Source organism: Typopeltis vanoorti, chromosome 13 (genome assembly GCF_054136105.1).
Source record: "Typopeltis vanoorti isolate ZY-2024b chromosome 13, IOZ_Tvanoo_1.0, whole genome shotgun sequence".
Classification (NCBI taxonomy): domain Eukaryota; kingdom Metazoa; phylum Arthropoda; class Arachnida; order Uropygi; family Thelyphonidae; genus Typopeltis; species Typopeltis vanoorti.
In genome coordinates, this window is record NC_143561.1 from 78107220 (window position 1) to 78133329 (window position 26110).

General features: G+C 36.6%; 1 protein-coding gene across 2 annotated transcripts in view; it reads left to right on the top strand.

Annotated features, from left to right (window-relative positions):
• The window catches only part of LOC150100304 (F-box/WD repeat-containing protein 8-like), a 223815-nt gene that overhangs the window by 3860 nt on the left and 193845 nt on the right, over positions 1-26110 (top strand). For both annotated transcript variants that reach the window (XR_016549296.1, XM_090403239.1), the window contains exon 2: positions 19216-19320. Coding sequence is in view for 1 of the 2 variants with exons in the window: in XM_090403239.1 (XP_090259365.1) it covers positions 19216-19320 (105 nt within the window). In the remaining variant the exon portion in view is untranslated. The remainder of the gene's footprint in view (positions 1-19215; positions 19321-26110) is intronic.

Here is a 26110-nt window from a genome sequence, read left to right on the forward strand (position 1 = left end):
TCGCATAGCCATAGTATTTATGTTTTGTCACTGCAGGTATTGTTTGAGCTGGAAGGGAAGTGGATAAAATGTTAATAGAAATTCTTTAGATTTTCCTCTATTTTATCCTACCAACTATATATTTGGTTTAATCCTTTATCCAAGTGTAAGGCAAACAAAGTTTGCCTGAAGTATTTTCAGAACTGGGGCAACACGTGGTAAAGGTGGTACAAGTTCTGATCACTTGCCTTAGTATCCCATAATGCAAAGCATATATCCTTATGGGTATGTATAATGCTATGCATTATGCTCAATAAAGGTCAAAACCCAGACCGGTTTCAACCTTTATTGAGGTGCCGTTTAAGTAAAGACCGCTCTATAAATTAGGCGGTCTCCCAGACCACTTCCTACGAGTGACCGTCAACTCAGTGACAGGCTCACCCCACCACCAAGCAGAGCCATAATCTCAGCAGTGGTTCCACTCAGAGACAGGCAGAAACCTACCCCCAAGCAAAGCCTCTCACATCTCAGGGAAAGTAGCCACTTCTGTGCAAAGGCACATCAGTGGAAGCCAGACCCAGAGGTGGTGGTGATACAGAGATGGAACTAACACAGAAGTCATATCACCATATACTAGTTGCCAAAAGGTGTCAACACCTTATTATTAAAATTCTCTGGATTAGAGATAGTTGATGGAAATTTTTTCACTTGGCTATGCTACCAATTATATGTTTGGTTTAATCCTTTATCCAAGTGTAAGCAAAAAAAGTTTGCACCTAAATTATTTTCAGGACTGGGGCAACTCGTGGTAAAGGCAGTATAAGTTCTGACTTTGTTTACTTACACTTGGATAAAGTATTAAACCAAATATATAATTGGTAGCATAGCCAAGTGAAAAAATTTCCATCGACTATCTCTAATCCAGAGAATTTTAATAATAAGATGTTGACACCTTTTGGCAACTGGTATATGGTGATATGACTTCTGTATTACTTCCACCTCTGGATCTGGCTCCCACTGATGTGCCTTTGTGCAAAAGTGGTTGCTTTCCCTGAGATGTGAGAGGCTCTGCTTGGGGGTAAGTTTTTGCCTGTCTCTGAGTGGGGCCACTGCTGAGTTGGACGGTCACTCATAGGGGAGTGGTCTTGGAGACCGCCTAATTTTTAGAGTGGTCTTTGCTTAAAAACACCTCAATAAAGGTTGAAACCGGTCTAGGTAGTGACCCTTTCCATAATGCATAGCATTATACATACCCATAAGGATATGTGCTTTGCATTATAGGATACTAAGGCAAGTGATCAGAACTGATACTACCTTTACCACGTGTTGCCCTAGTCCTAAAAATACTTCAGGTGCAAACTTTATTTGCTTACACCTGGATAAAGGATTAAACTAAATATATAATTGGTAGCAAAGCCAAGTGAAAAAACTTCCAGCATCTATTTTATCCTCTTTTCTTATTGCCATTATCCTTTCATAAATTGTCTTGCATTAGCACGATAATGTTATTCCTCTATAGTTGCTACACTCCCTTATCGAGTCTCCTTTTATATATTGAGACTGTAATCCCTGTAGTCCAATCATCAGGTATCACTTTCTTTCTCCAGATCAATCTAAAGATGTCACACATTCATTCAACCTCTGACAGACCTATATTCCAGTTATCTCTCTCTCTCTCTCTCTCACCTCTGTATTCATTCCACTTTATTTCATTGCTGCATTCATCTTTGTTTAAGAGATCTCTAAAATAATGTTAACAAATTTTCTTACAGTCTCTTCCAGTAGTTGCAAGATTTCTATCTTGATTTATTAAAAAAAAAATGGTTCGTTATTACTTCTTCTATTCTTCATTAATCTGTTTAACATTTTCTTGTTCCTGTTTATGTGTTTCTCCTTTTTTTATCATTTAATTATTATTGTTGCTATTTTTCAGCAACATGTGAGACATCATTAAAAACATTTATGATATATGACACCACTTATAGGCATCAGAATTTGATCTATTCTTATCTGAACCACAGTTGGATTCCACCACTGAATTGGGGAATGAGGATAGATCAGGCAGACATTAAAAGCCCAAGTTGTGTATTGTCCATTGGGTTTTGTGAGCAGGTGTGTTGTCCTGCAAAAGCGAGACGCCTCTGCTCAGTTTCCCGTGGCATTTTTTTCTTCAGTACCTCCTTCAATTTCTTCAGAGCTATCAAATAAACTGCTACTGTAGCAGTTTCATCCTTTTTGAGGTACTTGGGTATAACGGTCAATTTTTAATACAAATTAATAATGGAAAAAACTCACGTACAAAGATTATTTAATAGTATAATTTTCGCCTGTGTGTCACGGGCATCTTCAGTACATTAAGCTCAAATTAAACAATAACTGACAATTCCAAAAAGCACCACCTAAGTAGCTGGTGTAAGATAACTAAAAAGGTCAATAACTTTCCTAAAAAATAAAAATAAAAAATCAATACAATAAAAAGTTAGGAAAGATTAGCTAATTTGTAAAGTACTATCTCCCATAAAGGGGATAGATGTAAGCTGTCAGATCTGTTTAAGTTAGGAGAATGAAGTAGAGTTTCACATGTTTCTTTATAAAGGTGTTCCACGAGAAACTGACTTTTGTGAAGAACTCTTGCCTTTCTCCAATGAACTCTGTGTCTAGTGAAGATGGCATGTTCTGCAAGTCCAGACTTTTCAGGTTTAAAGTATTCAATATAAGATTGGTGTTCTTCTAGCCGAATAGAGGCAGATCTTCCCGTTTGTCCGAAATAAGATAATCCACAAGAGCACGGAACCTGGTAGACGCCTGGATGATTAAGATGTGGAAGCTTGTCCTTAGGAGAAGTGAGAAAGGTGGAGATTTTTCTAAACGGTCGAAAGGCAACAAAAATATTCAGTGGTTTTAAAACTTTTGCTATACGTTCACTGATGCCTTGTACATAAGGGATAGTAATGCGTGTTATTTCTTCTGTGTTTGAAGAGGAAGACATATTAAAACTACTCAAAGTTCTTTTAATGAAGCAATTTTTATAACCATTAGATAGAAAGGAATAAGTTATATATTGTAGTTCTTTCTGTAAAAGATCGTCTGAAGAACAAAAGGAGTGGGCCCGATGAACCAATGTTTTAATAGTTCCTGCCTTTTGACTGGGATGGTGATGAGATTCCGCATGGATGTAATTGCCTGTATGAGTCTTCTTTCTATAAACTGAGAAGTGTAGGTTGACACACAGGCGAAAATTATACTATTAAATAATCTTTGTACGTGAGTTATTTCCATTATTAATTTTGTATCGAATATGTCTACTCATGGTATACCTCTTTTAAAACTTAGTCAATTTTTACTTGGATACAATAGTCAAGTTTGAGGTACAACAGTCAATGGAGGTGTCTCTACTCCATTGACTGTTGTTTGGTCTCTGGGTTATAGTGATGAAACATGTTTCATCAAAAGTCACAATATGAGCCAAAAAATTAGCACCTATTTTCTCAAAATGACCCCAAATTCCTTGAGATGACAGCACACGTTCTCTCTCTTTTGGTCAGCATTCAAACATTTGGGGACCCACTTTGCTCTAAGCTTCTGCATGTTCAGATGTTGGTGGATAATGACCCCAACTCATTACCTGGATATCCCCCAGAGTCTCTGCAATGTTTTTTTAACTGGTATTCATCTATTTCATCTATCATCACGCATCATGGCATGCATTGCATCGATGTTTTCAGGTGTGATCACTGTGGAAGATCTTCTTGACCTGGGGGCATCTGTTGTCTAAGGATGCTCAGTTTTAAACTTGGCCACCCACCTGGCAACTGTTGGATATACTGGGGCACAGTCCCCTAAAGTCTCACACAAAGTTTGGTGAAACTCAGTTACAGACTTTTCTTGCAGCACGAAAAACTTGATGGTCTGCATCTCCATGTCATCAAATTTCTTCCAAACCTTTGACATGTTTTCTTATATATCCTAAAAGAAAATGAACAAATTATTATAATTTAAAGAAGCATGGTGATTAAAGGGTTTTAAGATATGTTCTTTCTTGTGATTATATCAGTTGCTTTAATATAATTTTTGTTCTGGGTGTTTATCAGAACTTTTCATCCCCCCCTCTCATATTTTCCTCCGGAAGAAGAAGAAAAATATGAGAGGGGGGGATGAAACTGTTGAAATTGAAGACATCCTAAAATCAAACCCTACCCTTTCCAGACTGTTTATCATTGAAGAGATAAATGCCACCTGGTTGGCCGAGTGGTTAGCATACCTGCTTTCCAGTCAAAAGGCTGTGGGTTCGAATCCTGCCGTGGGCATGGATGTTTGAGATTATCTGTGAAAATGCTAGTGGTGGTGGTTGGTTGGTTGGTTGGTGGTAGTTGGCGTTGGTGGATTTGAGTGGTGGAGACAGAGAGCTGTAGAGTAGGTGCTCTCCCTCAATGAGTCCTTGGACTCCCTGGAGGTGTCACATAATAATAATAATAATAAATGAGGCTAACAAAATACTTAAAAATACTGGCAAAGCTGCTGGACAAGATTGCATTTTCCAGATTTTTAAAAATTGTGGCAACAGTGTCATAAAATATTTAACTAACCTATATAATAACATCTTGGTTTTAGGCAATCTTCCCTCACTCTTTAGAAGAATGAAAATAATATATAGTCAAGAGTGAAGATATGGTAAATTCCCCCCCCCAACACACACACACACACACACACACACACACACACACACACACACACACACACACACACACACACACACACACACACAAAAACAACCTTTGAAGTGTCTTTGTATGTTTTTTGTTCATGGGACTTTTACTTTCCTTACATTCTGTTCCAGAAAATTTTCACCAATTTCTATCTGACATAAATAATGATGTCAAGCAGTAATTTATGTAAACAGAAATGACCCTATACACTTTATAAGGTTTGAAGTTTAAATACCTTTTCAATGCATTCCACATCGTCTTTTTTGAAATTATAAGTTCACAGCTCATGTTGTGTTAATTTTTCAGATGAACATAGCATGTCCTCACTTGAGTAGCTTTTTTTTAAAATTTGTTTTTTAATTTAAAATTAGCCAACCACTTTTCATTGTGTTCCTGATATCACACCCTGTCATATCAGAATTTCTGTGTTGTTGGTATTACCAGGGTTCCTTATATTATGTGCCAAAATTTTGCTGTGCATGAATGGAATTTTGTTCTAGAAACTCACTCTCACTCATAAAAGCCATCATAGCATAGTTGAAAGAATGACAGGACACAAGCCACTTGATTGGAAAAGACTTGGGTTTGATTTTTGTCATAACGAAAGAAATATTTATAAGGGATTTTTTCAGTTGGAAGGAAGTAGATGGTCTCATACAGATGTAGCAAGGTTTAATATCCTGGTAATTTGTTTTTTTTTTTTGTCCTGCATTATGAATAAACAAAATGGCTGGAGAACCTACACACTTAATACACAAAAAAACAATTAACACTGTCTGCACTATACCATTTTCTACCACAGTAGGAAATGGTATAGTGTGGACAGTGCAGTACTGCAGTAGGAAATAGTGTAGTTCCAATAATTGATTGGAACTACACTATTGGTAATGTAAATGGTGAATCATATAGTGCAGACAGTGGATCATATTGTAGTTAGAATGGTCATGTAATTCTCACTAGGAAACACAGTCGTTTTAATTTATACTGCCAAAGTGCTTTTGGTGACAGCACTTTCCATGATTAGACAAAACTTGTTATTGCTATTAACAGTGACATATCATACATCAAGATGCAGCTAATATAAAATATGTTGGAGAAATGTATTTTCCAACATTGAAAGTTGTAAAATTACCTTAGGCACACTGTGTAATAATGGATATATACATTTTTATATATATTTGTGTGTGTGCATGTGCGCATATATCAGTGGCATTGTATGCCCATTTCGGTTGGGCATGCTGTCATGTGCCTTATGCAATCCATGTTACAAAATTCACATCAAGTTGACCATATGATTGCATTTTTATTGATGCGTGAAAGTTTTAAGAGTGCATAGTGCATCAGCACTTATCTTAATTGGTCCGATACAATTAATTGTTGGATTTATTTCATTCTATCAGACAAATCGGACGCTCTCTTCAGATATGCCAACTCAGTATTGAAAGCTTGAGTAGAGCAAAAAGTGAATTTTTATCTAAAATGCTATCAACCCGCTCAGTGGACATTCTAGCTATTCAAGAAATGCACAATGCTGAACAGTTGCAGTCCTGAGGAAAAATTCAAGGATTCATATTAATTGCTTCAGTTAACCTTCCTAAATATGGACTTGCATCCTATGTAAAAGAAGATATTGAGAGATGTAAACTCATGATAACGAATAATAACAGTAGCATATTCTCAGCAACTATCCAAAATAGCTGACACCATAGTCACGAACATCTATAAACCCTGAATGCCACTTGGCTTGATCCCCCTTCTAACCAATCTACAACATCCATGTGTGATACTGGAAGATTTCAATAGCCATCACAATTTATGGAATTATAATGAAAATGATAGTAACAGTGAAAAGCTGGTGGAATGTATGGAAGACTAGGACCTTAACTTAATATATGATGCTAAAGATACCTCTACCTTTTTTCAGCTAGATATCATAGAGGATACACTCCAGATGTTTGCTTTGTAAGCAAGATTCGTCATCATTAAACTCTCAGCATAAATAGAAAAATTCTTGGCCCCCTCCCCAAGTAGTCAGCACAGACCAATGTTATATTCTCTAGGAATTCACATACCACTTACATTGTCTGTTCCAAATCCTAGATGGAACTTCAATAAGGCAATCTGGAAGAACTTTGCTGAACAAATAGCTGCCAATATTAGGTGGATAAAACTTATACTTAACAATTACAGCAGATTTACAGGAGTAATTAAAGGAGCTGCAAAGAGAATTATCCCTAGAACTTACAGGAAAGAATATATTTTGGGTTGGAATAGTGATAGCAACAACCTCCATCACTAATTTATAGAAAAGAAGATCAGACAGTAGCTAAGGATCTCATGCACTCCTTGGATAATAATGCAAGGAGAAAGAAATGGATTGAGACAGTTGAAAAATCAATTTTGCACATTCAAGTAGATGAGCATGGTCCGTCCTTGTTGCAGAGGTTGGATCCTAATGCAACAGCATCCAAGAGACAGCAATCTGTTGATGTCAAAGAGAAGGCAAAACATAATTGCAACTTTTAGACATCCTTATGATCACCAGTCTGTAAAAGACATCAACACACAACTGTTGAAATTGAAGACATCCTAAAATCAAACCCTACCCTTTCCAGACTGTTTATCATTGAAGAGATAAATGCCACCTGGTTGGCCGAGTGGTTAGCATACCTGCTTTCCAGTCAAAAGGCTGTGGGTTCGAATCCTGCCGTGGGCATGGATGTTTGAGATTATCTGTGAAAATGCTAGTGGTGGTGGTTGGTTGGTGGTAGTTGGGGTTGGTGGATTTGAGTGGTGGAGACAGAGAGCTGTAGAGTAGGTGCTCTCCCTCAATGAGTCCTTGGACTCCCTGGAGGTGTCACATAATAATAATAATAAATGAGGCTAACAAAATACTTAAAAATACTGGCAAAGCTGCTGGACAAGATTGCATTTTCCAGATTTTTAAAAATTGTGGCAACAGTGTCATAAAATATTTAACTAACCTATATAATAACATCTTGGTTTTAGGCAATCTTCCCTCACTCTTTAGAAGAATGAAAATAATACCCATCCTAAATCCAGGCAAAGATCCATCATTAGGATCTAGCTCTTATGAGTGTTACTTTTAAACTTATGGAAAATATTATATACAACAGAATATCTCCCATCATAAACAACCTAATACTTACTGAGCAAGCAGGCTTCAGACCAGGAGGAGGATCTTGTGAACAAGTACTGGCTCTTACATCAATAATTGAGAATGGTTTTGAGAGTCATCTGAAATCTATTGCTGTGTTCATTGACTTAACATCAGCAAATGACACAGTATGGAGAAAGGGCCTGCTATTTAAATTTCTGAAGATGATTCCCTGTAGAAGACTTACCAACTTATGGAACAATAAGTTTGCATGTTGCTTAATAACAGATGGATACAGGTATTTGCAAGTAATTCAAAAAGTCGACCATGCAAGGCTTAATAATGGACTTCCTCAAGGCTCTGTACTATCTCCATTGTTGTTTAATTTATATATTTATGATCTCCCTCAAATCAGTTTAAGAAAATTTGATTATGCAGATGACCTTGCAGTATCACATATAGCACTAGGTTTAATGAAGCTGAAAAAATAATTACAAATGATTTAGAAATTCTGGACTCATATTTGAAATAGTCGCATCTAAACCCAAACCTATCAAAAACTGAAGTGTCTACCTTCCATCTTAATAACCATCAGGCTAATTTCAAACCTACTGTCTTCTTCAGAGATACATTTACTGAACTTTAATAGTACACCTAAATATTTAGGTATTACCCTAGATAGAACACTCACCTTCAAAGAGCACCTAGTGCAAGTAGCTCAGAAAATAAGAACTCGTAATAACATAATTCAGAAGTTGGTTGCCTGGTCTAACAGAAGTGTTCATATTGCTAAGGTGGACATTCAACTTGATCAAACAGTGAGAATAATAACAGGAACTATGAGATCTGCACCAAATTATTGGCTCCCTGTCATCAGTAACACTTCATCTTCTAACTTATGCAGAAAAGCAGCTCTTGCTAAATTATGGACAAATTTAATCAACGATGTTAACCTACCTATCCCCGAAGACAAAATCCTCCTACAAGAAGACTAAAATCAAGAAATCCTATTTTGGGGGACAGCAAAGGAATTAATAAGTGAATCTTTCAATTTGACTGAAACCTACATCTACCTGGATTTGGACTACCACGTCATCTTTGGACAACCTTAAACTGCATTAGAACTGGTCATGAATACCATCTACATAAATGGAAATGGACCGACTCTCCTGCTTGTGACTGCAGTTATCACTCTCAAACTATTGACCATATTTTACTGGACCGCTCGATATATGCTTTTGAGGGCACTATATAAGATAAATAATGTTATGACAGACGCTATATTGAAAATTGCTTTGTGAAACTTTCTTTTATTATTATTATTATTATGCGACACCTCGAGGGAGTCTTTCGAGGGAGGGTACCTACTCTACAACTCTGTCTCCGCCACTCACTCCACCAACTACAATGAACTGCAATCTTTTAAGGCCATATGCGACATATGGCCTTACATCGGATGCTGCTGAGTAAGAAGACAACTAGCAACATCTTACAAAGGTATGTCTGAATTATTCTTCATATATCTATCTTTAAAACATTAATAATGCTCTAAAAATTGAGTAAAAAGCCAATGACGTTATAAAAAAAAGGATACTCCTAAACAAAAATAGCTAAATAGCCATTTAATAAAAATAAATTTACTTAGAGGAGAAACATGGAAATTTTTCTAATAATAAATCCTATGATATTTAATAATAAATAATACTTATTTATTATACTTAATAAATAATACCTATAATAAATAATACTTTTCCTTGTGTTTACATGGAAATATTTATAATACTATGGCACAAGTTTCCCTCAAAATTAGGGTAATTCTTTGTTTTCTTGACTTCTTAAGATTTAAAAATGACTGAACATGTGATTGGGTGCGCTCATGTTTTTGCGCTGCTGCTGTTAAATGATTAAGGTTGGAATATCCATGCTTATTTCAAATGCCTTTCTCTCTGAAGAATAATAACAAGGCCAACAAAAAATGCTAGACCATACTTTGCATCCAGTTAACCATTCTACTGTATATCGTGTGCTCAGTTTTTGCATCTTTGTGCTTGCTCAGTAAATTTTGAAGAGGAGGCTTGCCTCTTTCAGTTACAATCATACAATCCGCAAAACTTCTGACAGAAAATGGGACATTCATTAGACCATTAACATTGTTTTCCATTGTAAATATGGCCAAAAAAATTAATTTATGGAAAATTTATATTAAAAATTTGTCTATATTATGTATAAAAACTTGTCTATATTATATATAAAAACTTGCCTACCATGTCATTTCACACTTCACGCATGAAAATCAGATTAAACTCAGAAAACAAAACAGCAGCTTATGACAAATGACAACACTCAGTTGGATCGAGTGACACAATAACACATCAATAGCCACTGATTTCTCAGTGCTGTTGTTTCAGCGCTAAGCCTGCCTCCCCTTCTTGGTGGTTTTAAAACCACTGGAATGCTATGAATTTGACCCACTGTGCCATCTGTATGTCTGATTAAAGGGCTAAAAGGTGTATGTATTTTGAATGCACATCCAGGCTATTAACACGAATGTGACACAGTGCTTATACGTTGAAAAGTGTCCTCCTTATGAAGCATTAGTATATTGTGTTTAATTTTAGGAATCACATGAAGCTAGGAAACAATTAGGGAAATCTTAAACGGGAATAAATGCAAATATATAATATTGGTGATATTGATATTCCATGGATGTGCACTACTATAGCACACTTGGCATATTTACACCCCCCCCCCATCCCAGATATATCTATCTATATATATATATATCAGTGGCATCACATGCCCATTTCAGTTGAGTGTAGTGTCGTGTGGGTTATGCAACCCACACTACAAATTTCACATAAATTTGACCGTATGCATCGACGTGTGTCTGCAGAAAATTTTCTGGGGGGGGGGGGGACAAAGCTTGGAGACATATAATTACATCAATAAACGTCTTTTAGCATTTTTTGATGTAATTATTTGTTGATGTAAACTATAAATGCATTCTTTTCATTTTAAATCAGTTTTAATGATCTTTAATTCTTGGAAAAAAAAGTATTCAGAATTAAGTTTTTAGCAAAATTTCATATATAAAAAAAATTGACTGGCATATTTTATTAAAAATCAAAAAATCAACTAATTAATTAATCCCAAAATCCTAAATTAAATTATTTAACAAATACTTAAATCATAAAACTAACAAGTAAAATAGTATTAAATTACATACACTTACCTTTTAAAAATGCATTTTTTCTGTTTAAATTTGTTTCACTATAAATTTACAATGGGGTGCTTAAGGGTCAAAGCTGTATAACTGAGAGGAGACCTCCACATAGCCTTTAAAGGAATGCAGAGAACCGACCAGGGCTTCTGACCTAATGTCCAATCCTCACCTTCTTGTGGTGCACCCTGTTGGGTATCTACTTGGATACTGAATGAACGAGGATGGGCTGGCAATTTGGGATTTAGCTGACCAAGTTGTATTCTTATTGGTTAAACCAAAATACAAAATGATGGTACAACATGACAAAATTTCATGCTGGCTGGGGCGTCGCCCGGTTAAACAAGGCCCCTGTTGTTTTTGCCAGGGAACCAGGGCAAACAGCGAAAAGTCAGCTACTGGAACAAATCTGAAAACACATCCCAACTCAACATCACCAGAGTTAAAGATCGGTACTATCAACATAAGAAGCCTGAATGGCAAAGAAATGGAGCTAGCTGAGGAAATAGATAAGTACCAGATCGACATAATAGGGGTGACTGAAACAAAAAAGATAAAAACTGGTGAGATCTTTCTGAGTAATAAATACAAAATGTTATATTCAGGCAACGACAATCAAGGAAAAGAAGGATTAGCCATAGTATTCAACACAAATTACGAGGCTAATCTTGAATGGCAGTCATTCTCAAGTAGAGTAATGTGGGCAAATATGAGAATGGGGAACTGGACAATGAGACTTATTTGTGCCTATGGTCCCACAGAAAGTTCTACAAAGGTAGAAGTGGAGGAATTTTTTGAGGCTTTAGAAAAAGCAACTGACACAATGAAGAAGGAAAAGTTGGTCCTTGTTGGGGATCTAAATAGCAGAGTAGGAAATGATTGTCAGACATACAAAAATATTTTGGGAAAATTTGGAGAAAAGAGCTAAGCTAATAATAATGGCAAATATCTGTTGGATTTCTGCTCAGGACATGGACTGGTTATTACTAGCACCATGTTCCAACATAAAAATGTGCACAAATTCACATGGAGAGAAGAGGCAAGGAATAAGAAAAGTCTCATTGACTATGTTATTATTGATAGTGATGTTTTCTCCCTGGTGCAGGACACCAGAGTGTACAGAGGATTTGAAATTGGAAGTGATCACTATTTAGTCTTCAGCAGGATAAAATTGAATTTCATATTGAAAAGAATAACATGTAAGAAAGTTTTAAAGCGAATCAAAGTTGAGCATCTCTCAGATGTGAACTGTAGACTAAAATACACAAAGATTATTGAAGAAAAAATGAAAGAGTTTGAAGGAATCAAACTTTGGAGATTCAGTGGCAAGCCTTGAAAAAAGCCCTGATTGATTCAGCTAGAGAAGCATGTCGTGAAGTTGTCTGCAAGGATAGAAAAATTAGAATTCCATGGTGGACACAGGAAGTTAAAGAGGCAGTGAAGGAAAAGAAGAAAGCATATCAAAAGTTCCTGGCAAATAAGTCAGCTTGTGCTCTTAGAGAATACAGAGACAAATGTAAGAATGCTAAACACTGTGTAAAACTAGCTAAGCAAAAGTCATGGGAGGACTTTGGCAAGAATATAGAAAATAAATATCAAGAAGGTGGCAAAGTATTCTGGAAGTTGTTGAAGAAGCTTAGGAATGGAGGAAAGAGTGCTGTAAAAGGAGTTAGAGATGATAAAGGTGACATGAAAATGGGAGATATCCTTGAAGTATGGAGTAATTACTTTGAAAAACTGCTAAATGAAACAAGCAGTGATGACAGCACAGTGTTAAAAAACACTGACCAGGCATGCAGTCAGGAATACATATCCATACTTGAAGTAGAAAAAGCCATCAAAGGCTTGAAATGTGGAAAGGGAGCAGGAGTAGATGATATTCAACCAGAAATACTGAAGTATGGTGGTATAAGAGTCATAGAGTGGGTGCACTGCATAGTTCAGAAAGCCTGGGCAGAGGGACGAATTCCCGATGATTGGAGTAAAGCTCTCTCATAGTACCCATATATAAAAAGGGAAATAAAACTGAATGTGAGAATTACAGAGGTATTTCCCTACTGAGTGTTCCTGGCAAGATCTACGCAAGTATACTTGAGAAACGGTTGAGAAGAATAGCGGAAGAAAAGTTTAGTGAAGAACAAGCTGGATGCAGGCCAAATAGAGGCTGTCAGGATCAGATCTTCACTTTACGATAAATATTCGAAAAAGCATTGGAATATAACAAAGATCTGTATTTAAGTTTTGTCGATTTGGAAAAGGCATATGACAAGGTGCCAAGAGAGAAGCTCTTCAAAACGCTACGGTTATATGGTGTCAATAGAGCATTATATCAAGCAATACTTAGTCTTTATTTGAGTTGTAAGTCAGTTGAGTTAGAATTGAAGGAGGTACAGGAAGATGGTTTAATGTTAAATCTGGAGTGAGACAAGGATGCACATTATCCCCTCTGTTATTCAGTATCTATATGGATCACATTATGATGAAAAGTGGTATTAAACATGATATCAAAATTGGAGATGTTAATGCCAGCTCTTTGCTTTATGCGAACGATGTTATATTTCTAAATAAATCCGTTACAAGTCTGCAAGATTCTCTGACTAAATTGAATAGATGTTGTAATAGATATGGTATGAAGGTCAGCAATAAAAAGACAAAGACAATGAAAATAGGCAGAATCATTGAAAATGTCAACTGTGTTGTGAATGGAGAACCTGTGGAACAAGTAAAACATTTCAGCTACTTAGGCACGATTTTTAGTGAAGATGGTAAATTAAATATAGAAATAGATAACAGAATCAGCAAAGCTAGTATGGTGGGAAGTCAATTGAATAAATTCATATGGAATAAGAGAGAAATTAGTCATCATCGTCATCATCATCATCATCAAATTCCTGCCATGTACCCTCAAGGGGTGTACAGGATATGACAGTACTACATGAAAAAATTACATCATTACTAACTTCCTATCTACAATTTTCCTCCAAATCAGTCTGTTACTTGTCAAGACTCCAACATTATCAGATCTTATATTTCTATCGTCTAAGGCACTTTGTACCGTATCAATCCACCTATATCTTGGTCTTCCTCTGGGTCGTTTTCCTGCCAACCTGGCAGAGAACACTTGTTTTGCTAATCTTTCCTCTCCCATTCTATTTAAGTGACCATACCATCTGAGATTAGCTCTGCTAACACATTCCTGGATGCTGACAATGTCAAGTTCTTTCCTAATATCCTCATTTTTAATATGATATTGCCATTGATGCCATCTGTTCACGCCTCTAATCTTTCTCAGGACTCTCATATCTGCGGTCTCTAGTCTTTGGTCAAGTGTTTTACTTCTGACCCAGCTCTCAGATCCATAAGTTAAAATTGGTTTGAACACAGTCTTGTATACAGCTAATTTAGTGTCCCGACTAATTTCTTTCTTATTCCATATGAATTTATTCAATTGACTTCCCACGATACCAGCTTTGCTGATTCTGTTGTCTATTTCTATATTTAGTTTACCATCTTCAGTAAAAATTGTGCCTAAGTAGCTGAAATGTTTTACTTGTTCCACAGGTTCTCCATTCACAACACAGTTGACATTTTCAATGATTCTGCCTATTTTCATTGTCTTTGTCTTTTTATTGCTGACCTTCATACCATATCTATTACAACAGCTATTCAATTTAGTCAGAGAATCTTGCAGACTTGTAACGGATTTATTTAGAAGTATAACATCGTCTGCATAAAGCAAAGAGCTGACATTAACATTTCCAATTCTGATATCAGGTTTAATACCACATTCCTTCATAATGTGATCCATATAGATAATGAATAACAGAGGGGATAATGTACATCCTTGTCTCACACCAGATTTAACATTAAACCATCTTCCTGTACTTCCTTCAATTCTAACTGCTGACTCACAACTCAAATAAAGACTAAGTATTGCTTGATATAATGCCCCATTGACACCATATAACTGCAGCGTATTGAATAGCTTCTCTCTTGGCACCTTGTCATATGCCTTTTCCAAATCGACAAAACTTAAATACAGATCTTTGTTATATTCCCATGCTTTCTCGACTATTTGTCGTAAAGTGAAGATCTGATCCTGACAGCCTCTATTTGGCCTGAATCCAGCTTGTTCTTCACCAAGCTTTTCTTCCACAATTCTTCTCAACCGTTTCTCAAGTATACTTGCATAGATCTTGCCAGGAACACTCAGTAGGGAAATACCTCTGTAATTCTCACATTCAGTTTTATTTCCCTTTTTATATATGGGTACTATGAGAGCTCTACTCCAATCATCGGGAATTCGTCCCTCTGTCCAGGCTTTCTGAACTATGCAGTGCAGCCACTGTAAGACTCTTATACCACCATACTTGAGCATTTCTGGTCGAATATCATCTACTCCTGCTGCCTTTCCACATTTCAAGCCTTTGATGGCTTTTTCTACTTCAAGTATGGATATGTATTCCTGACTGCATGCCTGGTCAGTGTTTTTTATCACTGTGCTGTCATCACTGCTTGTTTCATTTAGCAGTTTTTCAAAGTAATTACTCCATACTTCAAGGATATCTTTTTCTCCTGTTTTCATTTCACCTTTATCATCTCTAATTCCTTTTACAGCACTCTTTCCTCCATTCCTAAGTTTCTTCAACAACCTCCAGAATATTTTGCCACCTTCTTGATATTTATTTTCTATATTCTTGCCAAAGTCCTCCCATGACTTTTGTTTAGCTAGTTTTACACAGTGTTTAGCATTCTTGCATTTGTCTCTATATTCTCTAAGAGCACAAGCTGACTTATTTGACAGGAACTTTTGGTATGCTTTCTTCTTTTCCTTCACTGCCTCTTTAACTTCCTGTGTCCACCAGGGAGTTCTGATTTTTTTATCTTTGCACACAACCTCACCACATGCCTCTCTGGCAGAATCAATCAGTGTTTCCTTCAGAGTTTGCCACTGAATCTCCAAGGTTTGATTCCTGTTCTCAAACTCTTTCATTTTCTTTTCAATAATATTTCTGTATTTTAGTCTACAGTTTACATCTGAGAGCTGCTCAACTTTTATTCGCTTTAAAACTTTCTTACATGTTATTCTTTTCAATATGAAATTCAATTTTATCCTGCTCAAGACTAAATAGTGATCACTTCCAATTTCAAATCCTCTGTACACTCTGGTGTCCTGCACCAGGGAGAAAACATCACTATCAACAATAACATAGTCAATGAGACTTTTCTTATTCCTAGCCTCTTCTCTCCATGTGAATTTGTGCACATTTTTATGTTGGAACATGGTGTTAGTAATAACCAGTCCATGTCCTGAGCAGAAATCCAACAGATATTTGCCATTATTATTAGCTTTGCTCTTTTCTCCAAATTTTCCCAAAATATTTTTGTATGTCTCACAATCATTTCCTACTCTACTATTTAGATCCCCAACAAGGACCAACTTTTCCTTTTTCATTGTGTCAGTTGCTTTTTCTAAAGCCTCAAAAAATTCCTCCACTTCTACCTTAGTAGAACCTTCTGTGGGTCCATAGGCACAAATAAGTCTCATTGTCCAGTTCCCCATTCTCATATTTGTCCACATTACTCTACTTGAGACTGACTGCCATTCAAGAAGATTAGCCTCGTATTTTGTGTTGAATACTATGGCTACTCCTTCTTTTCCTTGATTGTTATTGCCTGAATATAACATTTTGTATTTATTGCTCAGAAAAATCTCACCAGTTTTGGTCTTTTTTGTTTCAGTCACCCCTATTATGTCGATCTGGTACTTATCTAATTCCTCAGCTAGCTCCATTTCTTTGCCATTCAGGCTTCTTACGTTGATAGTACCGATCTTTAACTCTGGTGATGTTGAGTTGGGGTTTGTTTTCAGATTTGTTCCAGTAGCTGACTTTTCGCTGTTCGCCCTGGTTCCCTGGCGAAAACAACGGGGGCCTTGTTTAACCGGGCGACGCCCCAGCCGGCATGAAATTTTGTCATGTTGTACCATCATTTTTTATTTTGGTTTAACCAATAAGAATACAATTTGGTCGGCTAAATCCCAAATTGCCAGCCCATCCTCGTTCGTTCAGTATCAAAGTAGATACCCAACAGGGTGCACCACGAGAAGGTGAGGATTGGACATTAGGTCAGAAGCCCTGGTCGGTTCTCCGCATTCCTTTAAAGGCTATGTGGAGGTCTCCTCTCAGTTATACAGCTTTGACCCTTAAGCACCCCGAGAGAAATTAGTCGGAACACTAAATTAGCTGTATACAAGACAGTGTTCAAACCAGTTTTAACTTATGGATCTGAGAGCTGGGTCAGAAGTAAAACACTTGCCCAAAGACTAGAGACCGCAGATATGAGAGTCCTGTGAAAGATTAGAGGCATGAACAGATGGCATCAATGGAAATATCATATTAAAAACGAGGATATTAGGAAAGAACTTGACATTGTCAGCATCCAGGAATGCGTTAGCAGAGCTAATCTCAGGTGGTATGGTAACTTAAACAGAATGGGCGAAGAAAGATTAGCAAAACAAGTGTTCTCTGCCAGGTTGGCAGGAAAACGACCCAGAAGACGACCAAGATATAGGTGGATTGATACGGTACAAAGTGCCTTAGACGATGGAAATATAAGATCTGATAATGTTGGAGTCTTGACAAGTAACAGACTGATTTGGAGGAAAATTGTAGATAGGAAGTTAGTCATGATGTAAATTTTTTTTCATGTAGTACTATGATATCCTGTACACCCCTTGAGGGTACATGGCAGGAATTTGATGATGATGATGATGATGAATTTACAATTCACTCAGTGACTCACTAGACAGAGGACAAATGAACTGGTCTCTGTTCACAACAGTAATGAACATTATTTTTCACAAAGCAGAAAAAGATGAACCAAAAACAGGAACATGTGTTTTATTGCTGCAGTAAAACACGTGGGCCGAAACAGGCCAACGCGTAATAAAATTTTAAGACAGACAAAGCGACAAACCTATAAATTTAAACATGAATAAGTGAATTTATGATGGCATAATACTCTCTCTGTCTCTATGAAGAGACAGAGAGAGAGTATTGCAGGAATAAATATGGTTTGATGGAGCAGCAAATCATCTTGTAAAATTTGTTGCATATGTTATGTGTATTTCTCTTGTTTGTATATATTTCGCTCTGTTTTCCAAGAATTTTATTTTGTTTACTGAGACTCAGTATACATAACATCTGATCATTATCAGAATTATTCACACTTTCGGGAATCCTACATTCATTAGTTTTTTTAATTTTTAGTATCAGCGGTTCTGTCTTATCAATCTCACATATGCTGATATTTTGTTGTAGATCGACAACGTCTTATAATACACAGAATATTCATTTTTATTCAGGAATAAATATTTTTTTACTGTCTGTTGTTTCCAAAGATTAAAATAAAAATTTCTCTATACCGTTAAAAAACTTTGCAACCTCAACAAATGCTATACTGCACAAGCAAAAGAAAAAAACAATTATCATTTTTCTCCTAACATCCACTTCCAAATTTTCAGTTCCAGAAATCATGTGTAACAGCTTGTGGACAGAACCAAAAGGTTAAAGAAGAAGGTACTTATCCCAATGTATGAAAACAATCACATATCCATACACAATCACATACAGAAAGCGCTCAACTCATGACAAGTGACAACATTCAGTTGGATTGGTTGACACAATAACCAATCACAACTGCTGGGTGAGCTAAAAATGTTAGCTCTCCCAGCCTTGCTTTCTAAGCGGTTTAAAAATACTAAAATGCTAAGAATTTGACCCACTGCACCCTCTTTACATCTTTTTGAAAGGCACAAAGGTGTATGCATTTTGAAAACACATCCAGGCTATTAACGTGAATGTAACGCAATGTTAACGTGTTGAAAAGTGCCCTCTTCATGAAGCACTAATGCTTTATTACCCTCAAGCAGAGGACAATGAAGCATTAGTATATTGTGTTCAATTTTAGGAATTGCACGAAGTCTGCAAACAATTGGGGGAGTCTAATGGGAATAAATGCAAATATATAATATCCGTGGTGCTGATATTTCGTGAATGAGCACCGCACACCTAGCACACCCGGAATATTCGCCCCTGATATATATATATATATATATATTATCCTCCCTTTTGATAAATATACATTACTGGTTTATATAGGTTTATTTTACTTCTTTTACTTTTAACCAGGATGAAATCAACAGAATTCCATTTTTTGATGTTCAATTGCCAAGAGAAGTTGCCCTAAAAATATTTCAACATCTTACTATTGTGGATCTTTGTCACTGTGCTCAGGTATGCCATTTGCTAGTGTTATTATATGGTCTATAATCCAGAAGTTTAATGATCAATTTAGAAATAAAAAGTAGAAACACTTTTCACATATATTTTATTTATATGTTCAACTGGCCTGGTTGATCAAGTGGATAACATTTCCACTTTCCAACCTACAGATGTATGTTTGGATTGGTTTTAGATATAGATGTATTTGATTATCCAGTTTGAGACTTCATATTGAAGACCTAAAGTAGTTTTAAAAGAAATTCATGTTTCTAGAGAGGATTCCCAGGTTATCTTACTAAGGTAAGTCAGATAAGTAAGGTAACCTATGGTGTTTGTGTGCTATAAGTTTACATTGCATATATCTTTTGTGGATGGGGTTGTCAAGGAAATAATAGATTAACTTCTTTACTTAAGTAAACCTCTGTGCAAGTTGCAGACGTTATTTTGGTCACAACACACAATATGCACTTTTTATTGATTGCTATGTGTCATTCTCTGCATGTCATGTTTGACACACAGTGGACCAAGAGGAAGCTAGCAACCCAGTTACAGAGGGTCGCAGGTAGACCAAAGGATGGCAGTTTGTTTAGTAGTCCTCGATGCCAGAAGTAAACAAAAGCTTTGGAAATCTCAAGAGTGACAACACAAGTTGCTCCAAACCTTTCAGTTGTACATGTCCAGTGGTGGATGATCGTAAGCTAAGAGGTCAGCTGTGAATCTTGAATGATGGAATCCATACTTGTGGTCACTGATTAATTCATGGGCTGGACTCTAGGTGGTGGAGAAGTTGGCTATTTGATGACCTTCTCCATTATTTTGAATCTGAGTGATGACAATTGATTGCTAGTTTGACGTAGATCTATCTTTCTTTTTTGGAATTGGCTGGATATGTGATTGTTTTCATACATTGGGATAAGTACCTTCTTCTTCAACCTTTTGGTTCTGTCCACTGCTGGACGAAGGTCTCCCCCATGGTTTTCCAGATCACTCGGTTTTCTGCCTCTCCCATTCATCTCACTCCTGCAATTTGTTCCAATTCATCCCTCCACCTTCTTCTCATTCTTCCTCTTTGTCTTGCTCCATCCATTGGTCTCCACTCTGTTGTTTTTCTAATCCATCTCCCATCACTGCATCTGGCAATATGGCCAGCCCATCTCCACTTAGCCTGTTTAATGTATTTTACAATATCCATGACACCTGTTTGAGATCTTATCCAGGTATTTGTCTTCCTATCTCTTAATGTTATCTTTAGCGTACTTCTTTCCATACGATGTTGTGTTGTTCTCAGCTTTTTGTTTAGGGCTTCTGTTAAAGTCCATGTTTCTCCTCCATATTTAGGACAGGAAGTATGCACTGGTCGAAAGCTTTCCTTTTTAGATTCATAGGGATATCACTTCTGAATATGTCTCTCATTTTTCCATAAGCCATCCATCCAAGGTGAATTCTTCGTTCAATCTCTATTCTTTGGCACTCCTCAAAGGATAACAATTGGCCCAAATATACATATGAAGTAACTTGTTCTATTTCATGGTTTTCAACTTTGACAGTTCTATGATTAATATATTTATTCATCATTATTTTTGTTTTTTCTCTATTTATTTTTAATCCAATTACTCTGGAGGCTTCATTACTCTGGAGCCTTTCTTCCAGATCTTCAAGCTTATCTGCTATTAGGACAATATCATCTGCAAATTTCAATGATGCAGCCTTTCTCCATTTATGTTTATTCCTTTTGTTTCCCAATCAAGGCTTCTAAAGACTTCCTCTAGTGCAGCTGTAAATAATTTGGGAGATATGGTGTCGCCTTGCCGGATGCCTTTTTGTATTGGGAACTTTTCACTGTTTTTATATAATTTAATTACAGAAGTTGCATTATTGTAAATATGTTTTATTATTTCAATATATGGTTCCTCAGTTCCCTGGGTTTCAAGTGCATTTAGTGTTGCAGATGTTTTAACTGAATCAAATGCTTTTTCATAATCTATATAGGCCAGACATAAGGGTTTATTGTATTCAATTGATTTTTCAATGAGCTGTCTTAATGTGTGAATATGGTCCAAAGTATTGTAATTCTTTCTAAATCCAGCTTGTTCACAGGATTGCATTCCCTCTAGTTTAGATTTTATTCTATTATTTATAATTTTTGTGAAAACTTTATATGTGGTGGGGAATAGGCTTATAGATCTGTAGTTTTTAATTTCTTCCTTTTGCCCTTTTTAAAAATTAATATTAGAAGTGAATTGTTCCAATTTTTTTGGAATTTTTCTCTGTTTTAGACATTTATTAAAGAGTTTAGTCAGCTGTTTGATGATAGGGTTCCTCCCAGTTTTGAGAAGTCTACCATAATTCCATCCTCCTGGGGCCTTTCCATTCTTCATTTCTCGCAGTGCCATTTCCACTTTGCCTTGTAAGATCTCAGGGGCATCATGTTCTTCCTCATGTGATTGTTTTCATACATTGGGATAAGCTATGTATAATAGATTATAGAGACAATACAGGATGGATATTAGCTCTGGACACAGTTTTTGAGAACAAATGGAGAGATGCCATTGGGACTAGCAAACTTTTTTTAATGTCCAAGTTATTTAGTAATTTTCTGATGTCTTATTGCCAAAAAACTATAGGAGGCATATACAGTGCTTGGATTCTGGTATGGTAGTAGAGACAATTTCCCTTGGTCATCAATGCAGCAATTTAAGGAATAGTAATGTTAAGAGATCAGCTTTATCTTTGGGTGAAGTAACAGTTGTGCCATCAGGATGAGAGAGAGAGAGAGGTGGAAGTGTAGGTTTGCAGAGTTGCATCCAGTGGCCTTAGCAAGGGACCAGAAGGTAGCATGCCATCCATTTGGACAACAAGTAAATTTACTGCCGTTGGACTTTGTGAAGTCAGATTTAGATTTGCTGATGACTGTTTTGCATTTTTTGCTTGCTTTAGTATCGGCAAGCTATGAAGCTGGAGATACAAGCCACCTATGGTAAGCTGAATTTTTTTCTTTGACTGCTCTGATGTATTTACTGTTGAATCAAGGCTTGGAAAGCAGGCAGGAATTCTGGGTAGAATAAGGAATGAAAGTCTTTATGCTTGTGAGAATAATTTCTATGACTCATTCAGAACAAGTGTTAGGGTCAGATGAATTGACGCTATAGTCAGGGAACGAGAAGTTCCAGAGGTTATCCCATTTGGTACCTTTGTAGTGCCAGAGGAAGGCTTGAGGATGTTCTTTGAGAAAGGGGACTTGTACGAGATCTCTGTTGCTGAGAGGGATGGTGACCTCTATGATGTATTTGGAAGGATGACTATTTAAAAAGGGATCCAAAATATTGGGTGAGTGAAGAGGGTTATCTGGAATTCATGTAGGAAGATGAACAATTTGTGTTAGGTCATTGATAAGGTGTTTTGCAAAAGTGCTAAGGTCATTGCAGAGATTTCCACCTTTCATCCAGCCTGGTTGGTAGTGTTGGAAAAGGGGAGAAAGTTATTATTATTATTTGACACCTAATTATGGACACTGAGTTTGCCTAGGAAGATGACCTCACTATTTGGATGGCTGGTTTGCAGATGGTTGAGCTTTGTTGAGAGGAATGTGAAGAGGTCTGAGTAGTTATCAAACTTTGGAGAACGGTAAGTGCAGCAAATGAATATTACTATAATATTAATAATAGAACAAGGAAATCTTGAGCCAGAGGAGGTCCAAAGCAAGAGATTCTAATTATCCATTCTCCATTCAATGTCAGACCTCACAAAGACACAAGTGAAACTTTGTGGTGAAAGGAATTGTGTAGTATGTAATTTGAACATTGGAAGTGAACAGAAATCCAAATAGCATCTACATCCATCTACATCAGAAAATTATTAAATAACTTGGACATTAAAAAAAGTCTGCTATCCCCTAGTCTTGATGACTGTAAGTGATAGTGAATGTCATTTATGTTGGTGTTAATGTCACAAATGTTGGTGAAATGGATGTAAAAGTGAGTTTTTAATGAAGCAATTCTGACGCGGTTTGTATGTGGTGATTAGTTGCATTATGCATTTTTTATTTGGGACAAGTTTATGAAGGATATTCCTTTTTGTAACAGTGTCACTGTCATTGCATAAGGTTCATCATTAGTTTGTATGTGGTTAGATGGAAGAATAAAGTAGGGACTCTCAGTGAGAAAAGATAGACTCTTGGACATGACATCTATACAGAGAGTAACCAGTCTGCTTGCCATGTTGTAGCTTCAACAGTGCCTCTCACATACCACTATGAGATTTACACACTTCTGAATGGGTCATACAGGATTTCAGTTGATAGTATTTTTTTATTTTATAGAGGGTAGGGAAAGGACAAGAGGGATTCCTTGGCAGCTGAGAATGAATGCCACTAAGAAAGGGACGAGATCTAGATTTTGCTTCCAGTGAGTGGTGCATGATTGGAATGAACTGCCATTGGATGTTGTGTGTGCAAGCAGTGTGAGTGAATTCAAGAACAAGTATGATATCTGGTGCATGTAGTATGTGGCCTGTTTCCATGAGTCCCTGACTCCCTGGAGGTTTCTCTTAATCATAATTAAAATAATAATTATTATCATCTCTGATGCATTGCAGAAGTCTAACCCCACATCCGAGGCATTTTCCCATGTGCAAGGCGTAAGTGGTAAGAAGTAGGGGACTACTCTGTATGGTGAAGCACAGTGAGGACTTTGAGGACCCCAAGCTAATATGGTAGCTGTGAAAGCCTACAGAGAATAGTGAAAATTGCTGGCTAACAAGGGTCTGGCACATCCAATTCCATGAAGAGCATCTGTACTGATCAGAAAGATACTACCGTGTCTGGGAAAGCCAATGCGTCGAGAACTGAAGTCTAGGATATTGATGAGAGATATGCTACGAGGACATGCTACTGCGTCTGGGGCAGCCCATACATCGAGAGTTGCAGTCTGTGATCTTGATGAGAAATATGCTACGAGGATTCTCAACATGCTTCGCTCAACATCAATGGCACTCAAAAAATGATGGAAGAGCTCAAGAACATTTTATACAAAAATAACATCCACATTGCATGTCTACAAGAAACTAAACTAAATGAAAATATGAAGCTTCAAAAATCAAAGACTCTTCAACACTAAGGAAAGATAGACCAGATTGTTCTGGCAGAGGTCTAGCTATACTCTTATAGACCAAATACATTAAATACAAAGAAATCATATGAACTATATTCAGCAATATAAAGAGTAACACAGAGGCTTAGGTAGTCAAAATATTTCTAAATGCATTATTACAATAGTCAATGCATATCACCCAGATAACACAGAAGACCCTCAAAACTACATATACGCCACTCATACAACCCACTATGGAATATGCCTCATCAATCAGGGCTCCAGCTTCTACTAGCTCAAAAAAAAAACTTGACAGAGTACAATCAAGAGCAGCAAAAATTATTATAGGTATACAGTCTCATCCAGAAATAATTTAAAAGCTCAACAAGAGTGTGGGCTTAACATACTAGAAGACAGAAGAAAACTCTCCATAGTTAAATTCACTAACAGGATCACATCTCACTCAGGACTTTGATGCCTGGACAGGAAAATCTAAACTAAAGAGATCATCTACTTTATAATATCATCATGAAATTAGAAAACAGATTGACTTAGAGCACCTGTCCATTGAAATAAACAAAGAGCCATTCTTTTTCACTACTACCAAAAAAAACAATGATTAACTTAAATCTCCAAGACCATTGTTCAAAAAAGGATTCACAGCATGAAAATAAAAGAAAAGGACTTCACACTATACATCACTTAAATAATCTAAACCATGTCATTGCCTGTACTGATGGATCATATGATGAAGCACCCAACTAAGGAGGAGCAGGGTTTTTTCTAACTCGACCTGGAGGTGAGGAAATGCAAATGAAAGCTACAGCTGGCAAAATAGCTTCAAACTTCACTTGTGAACTAACAACCATACAAGCAGCTCTCAAGTTTTATCTCTCTAATCCGGTAATAAACATTACAGAAGGAATAACCATCTACAGTGACTCAAAATCTGCACATGAGGCATTAAAAAAATGGAAAAACAAAACTCACACAGCAAATTCATGAACAGCTAACAACTTTAAATTTGAAAAATAAGAATTGTACACTGCAATGGATACCAGCCCATGTAAATATTGAAGGCAGTGAGAGAGCAGACAGACTAGCCAAAGAAGCAAGATACTTACCTCAAAAATTACACCCACTATCACTAACTGATGCTAACTTTATTGCAAAAATAAGATTTTTAAAACAAACTATCAAGAAGAAGAATGAAATCATTGAAATTAATGAAAACAAAGAAATAACCACAATCATCACCAGACTAAGGACAGAACATTTTAAAGGCATGAAAATTCAGCCGGACAGTACTGGAGATATGAAAAAATATGCAAGAGCTGTCCAGGAATCGAACTAATACCTGCCCATATCTATTCTTGTCCAGCAATTGTTGCTGCTCTACAGAAAATTGACAATAATCCTATTGTCAATTTTCCGGTACACGGAACTTCTTAAGATAAGAAACTAAATTAGGGTATTATAAGAAAACAAAAATAGCCAAAAGGAAAACCGGAAAGGAGAACCAAGGGATGTAACAATGGCACAGTCAGCAGGATGTGCTTGAAAAAAAAAATTAAAGCAAGTAATACAAGCACAATAAGTTGGTCTCAGTCTCACACACAGAACTTAAGAAATTGAAAAATCATAAAGAGAAAAAGGTTCATAATTTATTCCGTGATAAAGTGTAACTTAAAAGGGATAAGCATGTCTCTCCCAAC